This window comes from Melanerpes formicivorus, unplaced genomic scaffold (assembly GCF_026170545.1).
Source record: "Melanerpes formicivorus ecotype bairdi unplaced genomic scaffold, bMelFor1.0.p_v2 SCAF_83, whole genome shotgun sequence".
NCBI classification, from domain to species: Eukaryota; Metazoa; Chordata; class Aves; order Piciformes; family Picidae; genus Melanerpes; species Melanerpes formicivorus.
Genome location: NW_027142435.1, coordinates 2,012,219 through 2,030,110, shown reverse-complemented (window position 1 = coordinate 2,030,110; position 17,892 = coordinate 2,012,219). Strand labels below are relative to the sequence as shown.

The following is a 17,892-nucleotide window of genomic DNA, read 5'->3' as shown; positions in this document are numbered from 1 at the left end:
CAGTGATCCATCTTACTTTCAAACCCAGCTCTGCCACCTTCCCTGGCCAATGCTGTGGGACAGGCAAGTCACCACTTGCTTCCCACTGAGATCCCTGGGGAACCAGGTACCTGCCCTCGGGATCCAAACCCAGCCTCCAGCCTGCAGGCTCCATCCAGGACTTGCACCTCAATATCTGCAGGGGACCTACAGGAAGGCTGGGGAAGGGCTGCTCAGAAGGGTCTGTGGGGATAGGACAAGAGGCAATGGTTTGGAACTGGAGCAGGGCAGGTTTAGGTTGGACATCAGGAGGAAGCTCTGCACAGTGAGGGTGGTGAGACCCTGGAGCAGGTTGCCCAGGGCTGTGCTTGAGGCCCCATCCCTGGAGGCATTCAAGATCAGGCTGGATGTGGCCCTGGGCAGCCTGATCTGGTTGGAGCTGTCCCTGCTGAGTGCAGGGGGGTTGGACAAGATGCCCTTGGAGGGTCCCTTCCATGATGCAGTCTGTGACTCTGTGAAAGCAATAAATTGATCCCAGGCCTCCTCAACGTGGCCACTGCAGTGTGGCCATCCAGGGAGTGCAAGCAGCTGCCTGGGGATTGCCTCTGACCTTCTGCTTGGTTGTCTGTCCTAGAGAGACTCCCAGCCTTGACTTGGTTGTGTGTGATGGAGGCTCCACCATGGTGTGACACAAGCTGCTCTGGTGGCTGATTGCCCTCTCATTTCAAAAGCCATGTGGATGTGGGCAGCCTTTGTAAACCCTGGCAGCTTTAGGAGGTGTTGCAGAGCTCAGGTCTCCCAGGTATGCTCCTTTTGATGTCAGGGAATGAGCTGAAGAAATGGCTGAGCTTCCCAAAGAGCCATCCCCAGGGCAAACCTGAAGTGGCCCAGCACAGGCTGCTCTTCAGGGAGCAGCTGGGGAAGGACACCTTGGAGCTTGGTCCCACCATGCCCAGCAGGAAGATCTCACTACAGAATGAGGTTTTGTGTTTAAAATAGCAACTTTTCCTCTTCTTCTTCTTTCCCCAGCCCTACATTGAGGGGAAAAAAGCTGATTTGAGGGCAAAGCTCAACTGCTGCTGATTTTTTTCTGCCATCCTCAGTGGGAATCAGGATGAAAATGTTTGCCCAAGCAGTGGTCCCCAAAGTCTCCTCCTCAGCCAGCTCTTTAAGTCAGTAGCAACAGCAACCAGGAGTGTGATTTGGTTTGTACAGTAAATTGATTGTTGACAATAGCTGGGGGGAAAGTCCTGGCCCTGGAGGCTTTCAGGAGCACTCAAGGGGGTCCTGAGCAGCCTGATCTAGCTGGAGGTGTCCCTGTGGACTGCAGGAGGGTTGGACAAAATCAGAGTCACAGAACAGCTCAGGTTGGAAGGGACCTCAGAGCTCATCTGCCCCAACCTCCCCACCGTGCCCAGGGACACCTCTCAACCAGCCTCAGCTGCTCGAAGCCTCAGCCAGCCTGGCCTTGAACACCTCCAGGCAGGAGGCAGCCACAGCCTCCCTGGGCAGCCTGTGCCAGGCTCTCACCACTCTCAGACTGAAGAATTTCTTCCTCAGCTCCAGTCCAACCCTGCTCTGCCTCAGCTTCAACCTATTCCCCCTTGGCCTGGCTCCAGACCCCCTCAGGAAAAATCACAGAACTGTCAGGGCTGGAAGGGAGCTCAAGGCTCAGCCAGCTCCAACCCCCTGCCATGGGCAGGGACACCTCACACCACAGCAGGTTGCTCACAGCCACCTCCAGCCTGGCTGCAAACACCTCCAGGCAGGAGGCTTCCACCACCTCCCTGGGCAGCCTGTGCCAGGCTCTCACCACCCTCATGGCCAACAACTTCTTCCTCACATCCAATCTGAATCTCCCCACTTCTATTTGCTTTCCATCCCCCCCACTCCTTTCATTGCTCTCCAATCCCTCTGCAGCCTTCCTGGAGGATCTCTTCAGCTACTGGGAGGCAGCTCTGAGGTTCCCTTCCAACCTGACACACTCAGTCTGGGACAAGCCTCTCAAACCCAAGGCAGCAGCATCTTGCTGGGTGTTTGTTGGGGTTTTTTCGGTGCAAACTCTTCTCCTGGGGTTTAGGTAGCTGTGGAAGGGAATCTGAATGGCTGAGTCCCTCCCCTGGGAGGCAAAAACAAGGCAGGGTTGGTGCCGGGGTGTGTGCGGCTGCGCAGGGAAGCTGCCTGGGGCACAGGGATGATTTCAGGCTGCATCTCTACCCACACTTCCAACCTTCCCAGCTCACACTTCCCTGCCCTCCCTCTCTGCCCCTGCCCCCTTTGGGTGCACGGATATAAACCCTGCAGCCACGATGTTGGCTCCGGGGGCCGGCAAGGTTTGCCTGCAGGGTGCCCATGGCTCGGGGCTCATCCTAAAGACGGTGCCAGGGGATTCGCTGGTGGCTGCTGCCGGTGAGCTCACACCGTGGGCACTCCTTCAGAGCCAGAGCAGCAGGGCAGGGTCACTGCTGCTGCCTTGCCAGGAGCCTTGGAACTCCCAAACGCTTCACCTCCTGCCGTGGGAGCTGTGCCGGCCCAGCTCAAGGGAGCACAGGTAAGCCAGGCTGGGGCAGTGCCACCGGGCACCCTCTGGGCACTGCTTTGGTTCTCTTCCCTCTTCCTCCAGGCAAGCAGCTCCCACTGGGCACTGCTTTGGTTGTTCTCTTCCCTCATCCTCCAGGCAAGCAGCTCCCACTGGGCACTGCTTTGGTTGTTCTCTTCCCACTGGGCACTGCTTTGGTTGTTCTCTTCCCACTGGGCACTACTTTGGTTGTTCTCTTCCCACTGGGCACTGCTTTGGTTGTTCTCTTCCCACTGGGCACTGCTCTGGTTGCTCTCTTCCCTCTTCCTCCAGGCAAGCAGCTCCCACTGGGCACTGCTTTGGTTGTTCTCTTCCCACTGGGCACTGCTTTGGTTCTCTTCCCTCATCCTCCAGGCAAGCAGCTCCCACTGGGCACTGCTTTGGTTGTTCTCTTCCCACTGGGCACTGCTTTGGTTCTCTTCCCTCTTCCTCCAGGCAAGCAGCTCCCACTGGGCACTGCTTTGGTTGTTCTCTTCCCTTTCCCTTCTGCCTCACCTCTCTTCCATCCTTTGCCCATCTCTTGACTGCCACCTGTTCAGCTAGGAGATGGAATCACCAGCTTGGGGCTGATGCTGCTTTCACCCTCCAGAGCTACTTGCATGGCTGTAAAAGCCTAATGCAGAGCACCATGGCTCAGGAGAGAGTCCCTGTGGTGTGGAAGAGCAGATGGAATTGGAGGTTAGGAAGAGGCAGACCTCAACCCTTCTATTTCTCTCCTGCCAGCTGTGATCTCACCTGCTCTGGGGAGCCAGGCAGCCTGGATTAAAGAGAGGGCAGCTGTAAGAGACCTGTGGAGGTTTATCCACACATCTGGTTGGAGCAGGAGCTCACAGAGGAGCTTGTTTGTATGAGTGTCACACTCCTGGGCTTTCTCCCTTTGAACTTCTTCCTGGGAAGAGAAGCAGAGGAAGCTGTGGTGGCTTCACACCTCCAGCAGCTGCTGAACTTGGTGGTGATGCTCAGCTGACACCGGGGTGAAGAGGGACTTGGCTCTTCCTCCACATGATCAAGTGATGAGAGGCTTGCAGTTAAACTTCCCTTCCTTGTGTCCTTGTGCCAGACTCAAAGCTGGAAAGCTTTGCAGAGGGAAGAAGGCTGCTTGCCACCAGTGCCTCGGGAGCTCAGAGACTGCTTGGTGTCACCACAGTCCCTGCTCACAGCCAGGGAGCTCACTGCTCAGCTCCAGGGAACTCCTGTGGCTCTTGTGTACCAAACAGCCAGCAGCTGGGCTTTGGATGGTGCCTCCAAGCACCTCTGAGGCTGGCAGTCAAACATCAGCTTCTGAAATAGCTCCAAAGCAGCTCAAGGACCTGAGACAAAACATTTCCAGAAGGGAAACCTGATCAGAGCTTGGAATAAAAAGTGATGAGGTTAGGAAAGCCTTTAGCATGGGGAAGAAAAACAGCCACAAGCTTGGAGCTGCTTCAGAACCTCACCTGGAGCTGCAGCTTCTGCCACTGGCAGAGGCCAGGCTGAAGGACCTGGCAGTGGAAAGCTTGCTCATAGAGTTGGGTTGGAAGGCAGCTTGCTCCGATGCCTTCTGCTGGGACCCCAGGACAGGGTTTGCACAGGAGCACACTGAAAGTGAAATCACTGCCAGCAGAGCCACCTCCCAGTGCCTTTGCTCTGCACCCTGAGGACTTTGGCAATGCCCAGGGCCTGTGCTGGTGCTGTGGGGCCAAGCTGAGCTCACACAAGGTGAGCTCCAGCCCTCAGAAAGATGCTGAGGAGCAGCTTAAGGAGAGCAGAGCCAATGAGCAGTAAAGCAGTAGAGTTATCCACTCCCCAAAGGTAGCTCACAGCCCACAGAGTGCAGGGAACTCCTCTTGGCAGGGAGATCTGAGTCATAAAGAGAGTGAAGAGAAGGGAGAAGACAGAGTGGCCAGGACGGGGCTGGGATGGGGAAGCAGCATGTGGCAGGGACAGCCCCTGCCTGGAGACCTTGATGCCAGGGATGGGGGCTGTGGGGACCACTCCCAGGCTCAGAAGGTTTCCTGGGGGGTGATCTATCATTGCTGCATCGTGGGGAGAGAGGAGCAAACAGCCTGCAGCAGGATGAGTGCTGGGCAGAGGCCGAGGCTTTGCTAGCAGGGTAAGGCTGCAGCAGGCTGGGGGGGACGGGGGGCAGCTCTGTCTGTGTCCTTCTCTGCCTTCCCCTGGGGGGTGTGCAGCTGCCTGCTGCTGTGAGCACAGAGCTAACCATCCTCTTCCTCTCCTTGTCTCCTCCTTGCAAAGGTGGCCCAACCATGCCCAGCATCTTCTCCTACCAGAGTGCTGAAGTGGATTGGTGTGAGGGCAACTTCGAGCGCTCGCCCGTGATTGCAGAGTACTACAACACCGTGAGTCAGGGCACAGGCTGGGGGCAGCCAGCAGCTGCTTCTGGGACACCAGATGGGACAACCTTCTTTCCTCTCCTCCTGCTCACCCCTCTGAACTCCCTGGTGTTGGAGGGCTGCTGGGATGGGGAGCGTTTACTAAGCTCCAGGTAAACGAGGAGGCTCCGATGGCTTCCAGGAGGCTGAGGAGAGGAGCTGGGGCCAGGGGTGCTGCTGGCATGGAGCTGGGGAAGGGGCTGGGGAATCAGTCCTATGGAGAGAGACTGAAGGAGCTGGGGCCAGGGGTGCTGCTGGCATGGAGCTGGGGAAGGGGCTGGGGAATCAGTCCTATGGAGAGAGACTGAAGGAGCTGGGGCCAGGGGGGCTGCTGGCATGGAGCTGGGGAAGGGGCTGGGGAACCAGACCTATGGAGAGAGACTGAAGGAGCTGGGGCCAGGGGGGCTGCTGGCATGGAGCTGGGGAAGGGGCTGGGGAATCAGTCCTATGGAGAGGCTGAAGGAGCTGGGGCTGGGCAGTGTGAAGAAGAGGAGGCTGACAAAAGGAGCTGGGCCAAGGGTGCTGCTGGCATGGAGCTGGGGAAGGGGCTGGGGAATCAGACCTATGGAGAAAGACTGAAGGAGCTGGGGCTGGGCAGTGTGAAGAAGAGGAGGCTGACAAAAGGAGCTGGAGCCAGGGGTGCTGCTGGCATGGAGCTGGGGAACAAATCTTATGAAGAGAGAGACTGAAGGAGCTGGGGCTGGGCAGTGTGATGAAAAGGAGGCTGAGGGGAGACCTCATCATGTTCTACAGCTACTTGAAATGTTGTGGGGAGGTCAGTGCTGGTCTCCCCTCACAGGTAATGAGCAACTGAACAAGAGGGAACAGCCTCACACTGCACCAGGGGTGGTTTAGACTGGACAGCAAGGAAAGATTTTTGTCACAGCAAGAGTGGTTCAGGCCTTGGAACAGGCTGCTGGTGGTGGAGTCACCAGCCCTGGAGGTGTTGGAAGGTGGTTTAGAGGTGGTGCTTGGGGTGAACTTGGTGGAGGAGGGTCAGTGGATTGGACCTGGTGACCCCAGGGCTCTTCTCCAAGCCGAGCGACTCTGTGGCACGAGAGGGGCTGAGCTCCCAGTGAGAAAGCTCCAGCAGAGCTCCTTAGCCCAGGCTGGTGAGATCCTGTTCTACCAGTCCTGCAGCTCCCCTGCCAGCTGGGTGAAGTCCCACACAGGGCTCCTGGGTTCCAGCTCAGGCATACAGGAGTGGCCAAAAAAAAAGAGAGACACAGCACTTCCATGACCCACGCTGGGCAGGTTGGGAATCTGGGACTCAAGCTGCTGCAGGAACCAGTTTCACCTCCTGGGAGGGAGCCTTCCTCATTCAGGCTCCATCCAGGGCCAGCCCTTTGCATCTGCATCCAGGGCTCAAGGGTGGCTGGAAGCAGCCTGCAGAGCTCTTGGTAGATAACTCCTCTGCAAGCAGCTCTGCAGCTCAGAGCAACCCCAGGCTAGCAGGGGGGGAGGGCTGTGGATTTACAACCTTCCAGGGGCCTTGTTTACAACTGTTAGCAATTGCTCTCTAACACCAGGAGTTCCTCCTCTCATGGAAATGGCTCTTCCCCTCGGTTTCAGGTTTTTTTCCAAGGCATTTCCTGCTGTTAATAAATTGCCTTTAATAACAACAACTCCCTCAGCCCGGCCCTGCAGCTCCCCAGCCCTAATTGCCCTGCAAGGGTCCCAGGGGAGGGATGCTCAGGCTGCAGAGAGCCACTTCTCTTTCACACAGAAGGGTCAGGGCTGGAACCAGGCACCTCTGGGGATCATCCAGGCCAATCCCTCTGCCAAGGAAGGGTCACCTAGGGAAGGTCACACAGGAGCACATCCAGGCAGGTTTTGAATGTCTCCAGAGACTGCCTGAGGCTCCACCACCTCTCTGGGCAGGCTGGTCCAGGGCTCCACCCCCCTTAGATTGAAGGAGTTGCTCCTCATGTGCAGATGGAACTTCTTATGGTCAAGTTTGCGCCCCTTACCCCTTGTCCTGCCACTGGGCACCACTCAACAAAGGCTTCTCCCTCTCCCTCTCCCTCTCCCTCTCCCTCTCCCTCTCCCTCTCCCTCTCCCTCTCCCTCTCCCTCTCCCTCTCCCCTCTCCCTCTCCCCCTCCTCTCTCCCTCTCCCTCTCCCTCTCCCTCTCCCTCTCCCTCTCCCCTCTCCCTCTCCCTCTCCCCTCTCCCTCTCCCTCTCCCTCTCCCTCTCCCTCTCCCTCTCCCTCTCCCTCTCCCTCTCCCTCTCTCTCTCCTCTCTCCCTCTCCCTCTCCTCTCTCCCTCTCCTCTCTCCCTCTCCCTCTCCCTCTCCCTCTCTCCCTCTCCCTCTCCCTCTCCCTCTCTCTCTCCTCTCTCCCTCTCCCTCTCCTCTCTCCCTCTCTCTCTCCTCTCTCCCTCTCCCTCTCCTCTCTCCCTCTCCCTCTCCTCTCTCCCTCTCCTCTCTCCCTCTCCCTCTCCCTCTCTCTCTCCTCTCTCCCTCTCTCTCTCCTCTCTCCCTCTCCCTCTCCTCTCTCCCTCTCCCTCTCCCTCTCCTCTCTCCCCCTCCCTCTCCCTCTCCCTCTCCCTCTCCCTCTCCCTCTCCCTCTCCCCTCTCCCATCTCCCTCTCCCTCTCCCTCTCCCTCTCCCTCTCCTCTCTCCCTCTCCCTCTCCCTCTCCATTTCTTCTCCATATGGATTGCTTCCTCCCTGGGGGATCTTTGTGGACCTTATCTCCCTGGCCTGCCCTGAGCCATTGACTCCACTCTCCTTCTGCCCAAGGCTCAGGCTAGCTGGGCACCCAGCCAGCCCCTGCCCAAGCCTCCTGCCCCACTGAAGCAGCAGAGCTTCCTCATGGAGCATCCTCTTCAGCATCTTCCTCCCAACATTCCCTGAGGAGCTCCAGCAGAGGATGGTTTTGTGCCAGCAGCAGCAGCATGCTGCTGAGAATTCCTCTGTGCCAGCCCTGCTCTCTCTCTCTCTCAGCTCTGCTTGGGTTGGATGCTTTTTATGAGGAATAAGCACCCAGGGTATGAGCAAAGAATGTAAACAGGATATTTAAGCACCTAATAACAGAGGGTGGCTCACGATTGGATTCAGTTCAGCAACAAAGCTCTATTTATAGTGACTCACTGACCCAGAAAGTTATTGTCTTCTGCCTGCTCCTAGGAGAGCAGAGCTGCTCAGGGTCCTCAGGCAGGGATTTGCCTTTCCACCCTCAGTTCTTCCCTGAAAGAGCAGGAGCAGGGCAGTGACTCTGCCCCTGTGCTCAGGGCTTGATGGCTCACTGGAGAGAAGCCCAAGTGGAGGTGCAAATGAGCCAGGCACCCCCTGAGGAGCAGGAAGCCTTCTCTTCTCCAGCCTAGCAGAGGTGCTCCAACCTTCTCATCATCCTTGTGGCCTCCTCTGGACCTGCTCTAACAGCTCCAAGCCCTTCTTGTGTTGGGGGCTCCAGAGCTGGCCCCAGCACTCCAGGTGAGGTCTCAGCAGAGCAGAGGAGCAAAATCCACTCCCTCCCCCTGCTGGGGACCAGCCCAGGATGCTTCTGTCTTTGCCCCCCCGTGGTCTCTTCTCTCAGCTGAAGCTGGTCCTCTGGCCTTTGAGAGGGTGAATGTGCTCCAGGGAGCCTTGCAGGAATCTCCTTGCCCTGCAGACAGGAACTCTCCTGAGCAACCAGCGCCGGGGCTGCTGCTGCCCCCCTGCTGCACTCCCAGAGCCAGGCAGGGCTCTGCCACCCAGCAGCTCCTGTCCCCATCCCTATCAGAGCTCTCAGCAGGTTCTCTGCAGGTCTCTCCTTCCACCCTGGGCTGCACAGTGCCAAGCTGGAGAAGCCCTGGGGCCTTTCCCATGATCCAGCTAAAGCACCAGGATTAGAGCCCCGTGGCTGATCCCAGTTTCGTTTTCCTCCTAGTGAAAGAGGGAAATGCCCAGCACAGGCTTGGCTCAGGCAGGTGGAGCTGGAACAGCCTTGGTAGGAAGTGGCACAGCAGTGGGAGCTCACAGAGTGGAAAGCCACAGAGCTGAGTCACTCTCACAGCTCAGATCACCTCTTGGCTCCATCACCACTCTCCTCTCTGCCTGGCATCCTGGGTGCTTCCTGGCCAGTACAGCTCTCCTGGCTAGGTATAAGCCCTGGCCAGTAGGACCCAGCCAGGTGTAAGTAGCTCCTAATGGGAGTACTGGGAGCAAGCCTCTCCTAACCCCACGTGAGATGGAGCTTGCCACATCTCAGGGGGAAGATAGAAGACCAAGCAGGGCTTGGCTCTGATGAGTGATGGAGATCCTGTGTCCTTCCCAGATGTAGGCTTGTGGCAGCTCTCCCCTGTGCTTGAAATTGTGCCAGGGGAGGCTTAGGTTGGAGATGAGGCAAAATTTCTTGGCTGCAAGAGTGATTAGGGATTGGCACAGGCTGCCCAGGGAGGTGGTGGAGTTCCCCAGCCCTGGAGGTGTCCAAGAAACCTGTGGCCAAGGCTCCTGGGGCCAGGGTTTGGCGGCCAGGGTGGGGTTGGGTTGCTGGTTGGGCTTGGAGGTCTCTTGCAAGCAAACCAATTGCCTGCTGCAAAGCCCCAGGTCTGGCTGCTCTGCAAGGAGCCACTCTTATCTTTTCGGCTGCGTTGGACCATCCCCTGCTGGTCCCTCCCCTCTGCTATCTGATCTTGCACACCCCCCGCTGCAGGCAGGCAGCGATAAGGCTGCTGGCTGCTCTCCTGTCATCAGCGGCGCTGTCGCAACGCCCGAGCGCGGCCGCGGCGGCAGCCAGGGCTCCCCTCCTCGCACCCCCCAGCTCCAGCCGAGCCTCACGCCCAGCTGCATGCTGGCACTTGCACTGCTGCCTCCCCTGCGAGCCTCACCTCCCGGGCTCCCCCTGCTCGGCTTCCAAAAGCCTCTTCAAAGCCAGGGGAAGGGAAGGAGCCTTCAGCACGCAGCTGTCAGGGACCCAACGCAGGGTTTGCTTTCGCCATCATTTCCAAAGTGTGCAAGAGGGAGCAGAGCTTCCCTGTTCACAGCTGGCATGGGAACAGGCCTGGATTGAGCTCTGGGCACCTGCAGAACCCCCAACCACTTGGCCTGAGCATTGCCATCACCTGGAGCATCAAATCCTCTGATGAAAGCCTCAGTGACATCCCAGCTGTCACAGGGAGCAGAAGCCTTCCACTGTGCTTCCCTCTGGAAGTTGTGAGGAGGTGTTTCAGGCTCATGACCACATCCCCATGATTTGCAGCCCTGGTGCCATAACCTGATGCCAAGGGGAATCCCAAGCCAGGCCTGGATCTGGCAGCTTCCCTGCTGCAGGTGGGGCTCCAGGCTCGAGCTCTGGGTCAGCACCCAGCTGGAAGATGAAAGGAAAAGGACTGGCAGGGTGGGATGAAAGCCACTCCTTGGTGGCTCTGCCAAGTGGCATTTCCAACCCCCCTGGCCTGGGCAGGGACACCTTTCACCAGCCCAGACTGCTCGAGGCCTCATCCAGCCCAGCCTCAAACAGCACCAGGGAGGGGGCAGCTCACCCTGGGCTTGCTGGACGCAGAGGTGCCCACAGGGAGAGCCCAGATGCCTGCAGATGTGGCTGTCCCAGCAGCTGCCCTCCTGGTGCCAGCCTGACTTCAGAAACACCTCTGCCCTCCCCCTGCCTCTGCCCTCCCCCTGCCTCTGCCCTCCCCCTGCCTCTGCCCTCCCCCTGCCTCTGCCCTCCTGCCCGGAGCGCTGCCTGCTCCTGTCCATGGCTTCCCGCTGGGCTTCAGCATCCCTGTCCCACAGGGAGGCAGGGGCTGGCATGGGTTCCTGCCCAGGATGGTGCAATAAGCTGCAGGTGCCTCTTGTTTTGCAGATCAGCAATGTCAGCTTCTTCCTGCTCTCCCCTGCCCTGCTCTACCTGAACCGGCAGTACCGCCGGCAGCGCGCCTTGCCCATGTACTTCGTCGCTGCCCTGCTCGTCTGTGTAGGTGGGTGCCAAGGTGCTGAGAGTACCAAGGAGGCTGCCAGAGAGCTCAGCTCTTCAGGCATGCCACCTTTGGAGCCTGGCCTTTGGTGGCCAGAAGCCCAGGGGGCCAGCTGGGGTAGGAAACCGAAGGGTCTGCCTGAAGCCCTGCAGCTCCTGGCTCCTGCTGGCTGTGGGGGGCAGAGCTCCCAGCCCAGGTAGCTGCCCTGGTGCTGTGTGGACTGACTCCCTCTGCCCTCCAGCAACACCAAGGGCCATGCCCTGCTCTTCAGGAATGCTCCTTTGGGAGAAGGGCAACAAAGCTGGGGAGGGGTCTGGAGCACAGCCCTGTGAGGAGAGGCTGAGGGAGCTGGGGTTGCTCAGCCTGGAGAAGAGGAGGCTCAGGGGAGACCTTCTTGCTCTCTCCAGCTACCTGAAGGGAGGTTGCAGCCAGGTGGGGGTTGGTCTCTTCTCCCAGGCACCCAGTGACAGGAGAGGACACAGTCTCAGGCTGTGCCAGGGCAGGTTTGGGCAGGATGTGAGGAAGAAATTCTTCCCAGCAAGAGAGATTGTCCCTGGGGATGTGCTGCCCAGGGAGGTGGTGGAGTCCCCATCCCTGGAGGTGTTTGAAATCAGACTGGTTGAGGCACTCAGCTGATGAGATGGTGCTGGGTGATAGGTTGGACTTGATGATCTCAAAGCTCTTTTCCAAGCTGGTTAATGATTCTGTGATTCTGTGCATGGCCCTCCAAGAACTCCTCAGGCCAGCCAGGACAGAGCTTCGCTGACACAAGCTCTGCCTCCTCCTTGCAGGGATCTTCTCCATGTACTTCCACATGACCCTGAGCTACGTGGGACAGCTCCTGGATGAGCTCTCCATCCTCTGGTCCCTGGCTGTGGCTTATTCCTTTTGGTACCCAAAGGTTTACTTCCCCAGGTTCATCAAGAGCAGGTATGGCTCAGAGGGACACAGGCTCTGAGGGGAGGGGTGGGACACGGATGGGGGGACACTGACACTGATGGGGGGGCACTGACAGTGATGGGGGGGCATTGACAGTGATGGGGGGGCATTGACAGTGGGGGGGGCATTGACAGTGATGGGGGGGCATTGACAGTGATGGAGGGACATGGATATCGATGGGGGGTCATTGACATCTGATGCAAGGGGCCAGCACTGAGGTCCCTGCTGTGGGACCAGACCTCCAGCGCTCAGTGGAAGCCCTCCCCCAGCACTCAGAGAGACAAAGGAAGGGTGAGGAACTCTCCCAGGGGGAAGGATGGTGCTGGGCTCCTGTCAGCTGGAGCTGTTTGTCCTTGGGAAGCTGCCAAGGAAAGCTTGCATGGAGAATTTCAGGATGAATTCAGCAAGCCAGGGGTGCTGAGCACTGCCTCTCAGCTACCCAAACTGCCTCAGCATCCCCTGCTGCCACTGAGAGCTTTCCCTGAAGGCTGATGGCCTTTCCTGCGGGACCAAGTTAGCACTCCTGGTTCCAAAGGCTGTCTGCAGGGAGCTGGCTAAGCTAGAGGAGCCCAGCAGAAGGGCTGGGGGGCACTGGGTGAGCATGGAGCAGCAGAGAGAGGAACCCAGCAGGGCTTTGCTCCAAGGGTATCGACCACAGGATCAACCAGGTTGGAAAAGACCTCAGGGATCATCAAGTCCCACCTATGGCAGTGCCATCCTGGCAGCCTGGAGCCTGCTGTGCCAGCCCAGCTAGAAGCCTTGCTCCAAGCCTGCTCTTCCCATGCCAAAGAGGAGGTCACCAGGAGTTCACTCTGGAGACGTGGCTGGGGGAGAGGGGAAGGCACTTGGCAGGGATTTGCATGTGAAAGGCTCCTCCGAGCCCTATTGTTCAGCCGACCCAGACCTGCCTGCTTGCAGGGCTCAGGCCCCTGCCCTGCTGGGACTCCTGCACTGCAGCCCTGCCCTGTGCAAGGCTCTGCATGCCTTTGCTTCTTGATGCTCTCCTCTGGCATCACCATCAAAGTGCTCAAGTTACCTCTGGGCTGTGCTCCCTGCTCTGTCCTGGGCTAACTGGGGGGCTTTATACCACAGAGGGATACCTCAGTCCCCTGCCAGAAGGCCATGCAGAGTGGACTTGGCAGTGCTGGGTTCATGGCTGGACCTGATGATCTTAAAGGTCTTCTCCAGCTGAAATCCTGATTCTGTGTGCAAGCAGACTGGAGGTGCTGGAGAAGGGCTTCCATCCCCGGGCCCTGAGCAGGACCTCCTCCCATCCCTAACCTTCCATCCTGTGAAACTTGTGGGCACTGACACTGAGCTCCCAACTGCCTTTAGGAAGCATTTCTACTGGCTGAGTGGTGTCACCACCATCATCAGTACCTTGATGTCCTTCATCAAGCCAGCTGTCAACGCCTACGCCCTCAACTGCATCGCCTTCCACCTGCTCTACCTGACCTGGCGTGAGCTGAAGAAGTAAGGAGAGGGCTCAGAAGGTTACCTGCAGGTCCAGGGCATGCTCCTGGCAGGTTCACACCTGGCAGTGGCTCTGTGCACAGCAGGGAACTGAGCCCAAGCCTTCCTCACCCACAGGCTGGGCTCAGCTCTGCGAAGAACTGGGGGAGCCTGGGGGGAAAGGGCTCAGGGAGGGCTGGGGGCAGTGGGGTACAGGAAGGCCACCAGGGAGGGGATAGGCCATGGGTTTAGTGTGTTTTCTCCTCCCCAGCTGCTATCTCTGCAGCTCTTTCCCCTTTGTGAGGAATCAGGGCATGAGAGTGGGGCTGGGAGAACCCTCCAGGCTCTGAGGAGGAAGGCAGCAGTGCCTTGGCAGCTGCCAGCATCATCCTCACCCAGCGCCGGGCACAAACCCTCTCCACAGAGCCATACTCCTCCAGCTCTTGGGGGCTGATGAGCACTCTGCAGAAGAAACCCTCTGGATTTTCACCCTGACAGGAACCAGCCCTCTCTGGCACTCACTTCCCCCGCTCTGCCTCCCTTTGCCTGCAGGTGCAAGGACAGGAGGGTTCACCGGATGGCGGCGGTGATGGTGATGTGGTGGGTGCTGGCCATCAGCAGCTGGATAAGTGACCGCTGGCTCTGTGGGCTCTGGCAGGCCATCAACTTCCCCTACTTCCACAGCTTCTGGTAAGGGCTCCAGCCTGCAGGCAGAGACCCCAGCCCAAGCATTTCAGGGGCTGAAGGGAAGGAATGGCAGCAGGACTCTGCCACTCAACCCAGGAGCAGCCTAACCTAACCCTAACCCTAAACCCAACCCCAACCCTAACCCTAACCCTAACCTAACCCTAACCCTAACCCTAACCTTAAACCCAACCCCAACCCCAACCCTAACCCCAACCCTAACCCCAACCCTAACCCCAACCCTAACCCTAACCTAACCCTAACCCTAACCCTAACCTTAAACCCAACCCCAACCCCAACCCTAACCCTAACCCTAACCCCAACCCTGCCCAACCTTCTCCCTGTTTCTTCTCTTGCTCTTGGTGCTGCTTCTCAGCCTGGCCCCAGCCCAGGGGCTTGGTCCTATCCCTGCTTCCTGTGCTTTACCTTTGGCACCCCCAGGCAGAAGGTGCTTTGCAAGGGAGATTGCTCTGCAGGACCCTGCCATCTGCTCCTGGGAGCTGTGTGAAGTGTTCTTGGAGACACTTCAGAGCTGAACTGAAGGACAGTCACTGTCTTGGCCACATCTTGCTTGGCCAAGAGGTTTCAGTGCCTGGCCAAGGGTGGCTGACAGTGCTGCCTGCAGTGAAACAACTCAGATTCATCCTCACACATCCCTGGGATGAGTGAGACAGACACCCAGCACTGCAAGGTGGAATGGGTGGCTTGGTTTGGGGCTTGAGACCCTTACCTCACCTCACCCCCTCTGAGGGAAGCATTGCCCCCACCCCAGCTCCTAGAGCTCTAGGATGCCCTCCTAGGCACAAACCCTGCAGGACCTGCAGCCCTTGAGCAGCCTGGTCTGGTGGAAGTGTCCCTGCCAATGGCAGGGGGGTTGGGACTAGATGGTCCTCAAGGTCTCTTCCAACCCAAACCATTCTATGAATCTATGGGCCTGGGACCTTTCCCTCCATTGTCCTACCCCTTGGCTCTAGCCCCACGGTGGCAGTGCCAGCCACACCACTGGAAGGGGCAGGAGGAGCAGCTGGAGTTGCCCCCAGCCCACAGACCTCTCTCTGGTTCCCTTGCCAGGCACGTGCTGATCGCCCTCTCCCTGCTCTACCTCTGCCCACTGGTCATCTACTTTGATGTCAGCTACGAGATGCCAGCCTTCAGGCCAAAGCTTGGCTACTGGCCCAGCGACTCCTGGCCCGTGGTGGTGCCCTACATCACCCTGGAGGAGCCCCACAAGCAGTGCTAGAGGCAGCTGCCTGCAGGCATCCCTCGGGCACGGGGTGCCCGAGGCACCTGGGTGCCCCTCGCGTGGGGGGCACCTCAGCTGCGTGCCTGCTGCTCAGGCAAGGGCAGCCTGGCTGGTGGATGGGGCAGGGAGCAGCTGAGGCCTCGTGGTGCCAGGCATGAAGCAGGGTGGGAGCCCACAGGTGCCTTAGGAGACTCTGCCCAGGCTGGCAGGCAGGGGAAGCGAAGATCTCCTCCTCCAGCAGAACTCCAGCGAGAAGGGGAGGGAGGGAGGTGCTGCTTCTCCTGTGCCTTCTGGTGGCACCCCTCGCTGCCAGGAGCAGAGTGGAGAGCACAGGAGCCAAACTGGGGACAGCTGGGCTTGTTGGGGCTGCTCTGATGATTACTATTGATTTTATTTATTGATGGATGTGGTGTCGCTCCGGAGGGCTGTGCATTAAAGCTGTGGACACTGCCTTGCACTCAGCCCTTTCCTTTCCCCTGGGAGTCTTCAAGGCCAGGCTGGATGAGGCTTTGAGCAACCTGGGCTGGTGGAAGGTGTCCCTGCCCGTGGCAGGGGGCTTGGAACTGGATGATCTCGAAGGTCTCTTCCAACCCAGCCCATTCCATGTTCCTTCATTGTGTGTCAGGCACTCCCACAGGCAGGGTGGCCAAAGCTTTCTCTGACTGAGGGAGAGCTGTTGACAAAGAGAAATCCTCCTGAGAGACAGCCCCAAAGAGGCTGCCCTGGCCCGGGTCCTGGGGTGCTGCCTCCCCAGCTGTGGCAGCCTCCAGTGGCCATGTGTAACGTGGAGACCCCTCTGGTGGCAGGGAGAGAGGTAAGGAGCCAGGACATCAGCCAAGGCAGTGTCTTTGCCACAACAAAGAGCAGATGTAGAGCTCAGAAGAAGGCCACCACAGTGCCACAGGTGATGACTCCCAGGCCCTCCCAGCAGTGAAGAAGTCACTCTGGCGGCCATGGGACACACCAAGAGTGACCATGCCGTGGGGCTGGGTCCTCACACAGCCAGGGGGCACTGGCAGGGTGGCTGTAGTTGGACCCCTGTGATGCAGCTGGAACAAGGTGACATCAACCTGAGGACCAGAGGCTTGTTGGGTCCTTGAGAGCAGAGCAGAAGGAGAAGGGCTCTGGACTGCAGCTCTGAGGCAGGAGGCACTGCACCCTGCAGCACGCAGCACCTGCACCTAGCAGCATGCAGCACCTGCGCCTCGCAGCACGCAGCACCTGCGCCTCGCAGCACGCAGCACCTGTGCCTCACAGCATGCAGCACCTGCGCCTCGCAGTATGCGGCACCTGCACCCCGCAGCATGCAGCACCTGCGCCTCGCAGTATGCGGCACCTGCGCCCCGCAGCATGCAGCACCTGCACCCCGCAGCATGCGGCACCTGCACCTTGCAGCATGCGGCACCTGCGCCTGGCAGCACGCAGCACCTGCGCCTCGCAGCATGCAGCACCTGCACCTCGCAGCATGCAGCACCTGCGCCTGGCAGCATGCAGCACCTGCGCCTCGCAGCATGCAGCACCTGCACCTCGCAGCACGCAGCACCTGCGCCTTGCAGCATGCAGCACCTGCTGCACCTCGCAGCATGCGGCACCTGCACCTCACAGCATGCAGCACCTGCCCCTCGCAGCACGCAGCACCTGCGCCTCGCAGCATGCAGCACCTGCGCCTCGCAGCATGCAGCACCTGCGCCTTGCAGCACGCAGCACCTGCGCCTGGCAGCACGCAGCACCTGCGCCTGGCAGTATGCAGCACCTGCGCCTCGCAGCACGCAGCACCTGCGCCTTGCAGCATGCAGCACCTGCACCTCGCAGCATGCAGCACCTGCGCCTGGCAGCATGCAGCACCTGCGCCTTGCAGCATGCGGCACCTGCGCCTCGCAGCATGCAGCACCTGTGCCTGGCAGCATGCAGCACCTGCCCCTTGCAGCATGCGGCACCTGCGCCCCGCAGCATGCAGCACCTGCGCCTCGCAGCATGCGGCACCTGCGCCTTGCAGCACGCAGCACCTGCGCCTGGCAGCATGCAGCACCTGCCCCTTGCAGCATGCAGCACCTGCGCCTGGCAACATGCAGCACCTGCCCCTTGCAGCACGCAGCACCTGCGCCTCGCAGCATGCAGCACCTGCGCCTGGCAGCACACAGCACCTGCGCCTCGCAGCACGCGGCACCTGCGCCTGGCAACATGCAGCACCTGCGCCTCGCAGTATGCAGCACCTGCCCCTTGCAGCATGCGGCACCTGCGCCCTGCAGCACGCAGCACGTGCGCCTCGCAGCATGCAGCACCTGTGCCTGGCAGCATGCAGCACCTGCGCCTTGCAGCACGCAGCACCTGCGCCTCGCAGCATGCAGCACCTGCACCAGGGCCCTCCTGTGGCTGCTGCCACCTCCTGGGTCCCTCTGCAATGGTTCCCGGAGCCACTAGATGGCAAATTTGGCTCGTGTAGCCCCGGCGATATTTCACCGTGGGACAGGGAGGTCTTGGCGCAGTGACTGAACTCCCACTGCTCCCTACAGCCCCCTGAGAGCAGGCTGGAGCCAGGCAGGGCTTTGGTCTCTTCCCCCTAGTCTCAGGTGATAGAAGGGGAGGAAATGCTCTGAAATTGTGCCATGGGAGGGTGAGGTTGGAGATGAGGAACAATTTGTTTGCTGCCAGAGTGGTCAGGGAGTGGCAGAGGCTGCCCAGGGAGGTGGTGGAGCCCCCAGCCCTGGAGGTGCTCAGGAACCCTGTGGCCGTGGCACCTGGGGCCAGG

The 17,892-nt window shown here is 59.4% G+C and overlaps 1 protein-coding gene across 2 annotated transcripts; it reads left to right on the top strand.

Annotated features, from left to right (window-relative positions):
* The first annotated feature begins 2,255 nt into the window (after positions 1 to 2,255).
* Positions 2,256 to 15,593, top strand: ACER1 (alkaline ceramidase 1). 2 transcript variants are annotated; one of them, XM_068164819.1, is made up of 7 exons: positions 2,256 to 2,530; positions 4,793 to 4,896; positions 10,714 to 10,828; positions 11,617 to 11,755; positions 13,100 to 13,237; positions 13,769 to 13,906; positions 14,972 to 15,593. In XM_068164819.1, the coding sequence occupies exons 2-7, from the start codon at positions 4,804 to 4,806 to the stop codon at positions 15,138 to 15,140; spliced, it is 792 nt and encodes a 263-aa protein (XP_068020920.1). In that variant the 5' UTR covers positions 2,256 to 2,530; positions 4,793 to 4,803; the 3' UTR covers positions 15,141 to 15,593. The 2 variants fall into 2 exon arrangements, with proteins under 2 accessions (XP_068020920.1, XP_068020921.1); XM_068164820.1 differs by lacking the exon at positions 2,256 to 2,530 and adding an exon at positions 4,381 to 4,649.
* Positions 15,594 to 17,892: the final 2,299 nt, after the last annotated feature.

What these genes read in the sequence shown, in the direction of transcription:
- ACER1 (XM_068164819.1), top strand. Translation starts at nt 4,804, where the DNA reads ATGCCCAGCATCTTCTCCTACCAGAGTGCTGAAGTGGATTGGTGTGAG. An exon ending in CCCAGGTTCATCAAGAGCAG is followed by an intron (nt 11,756 to 13,099) that starts GTATGGCTCAGA and finishes AACTGCCTTTAG; the next exon opens with GAAGCATTTCTACTGGCTGA. An exon ending in ACCTGGCGTGAGCTGAAGAA is followed by an intron (nt 13,238 to 13,768) that starts GTAAGGAGAGGG and finishes CTTTGCCTGCAG; the next exon opens with GTGCAAGGACAGGAGGGTTC.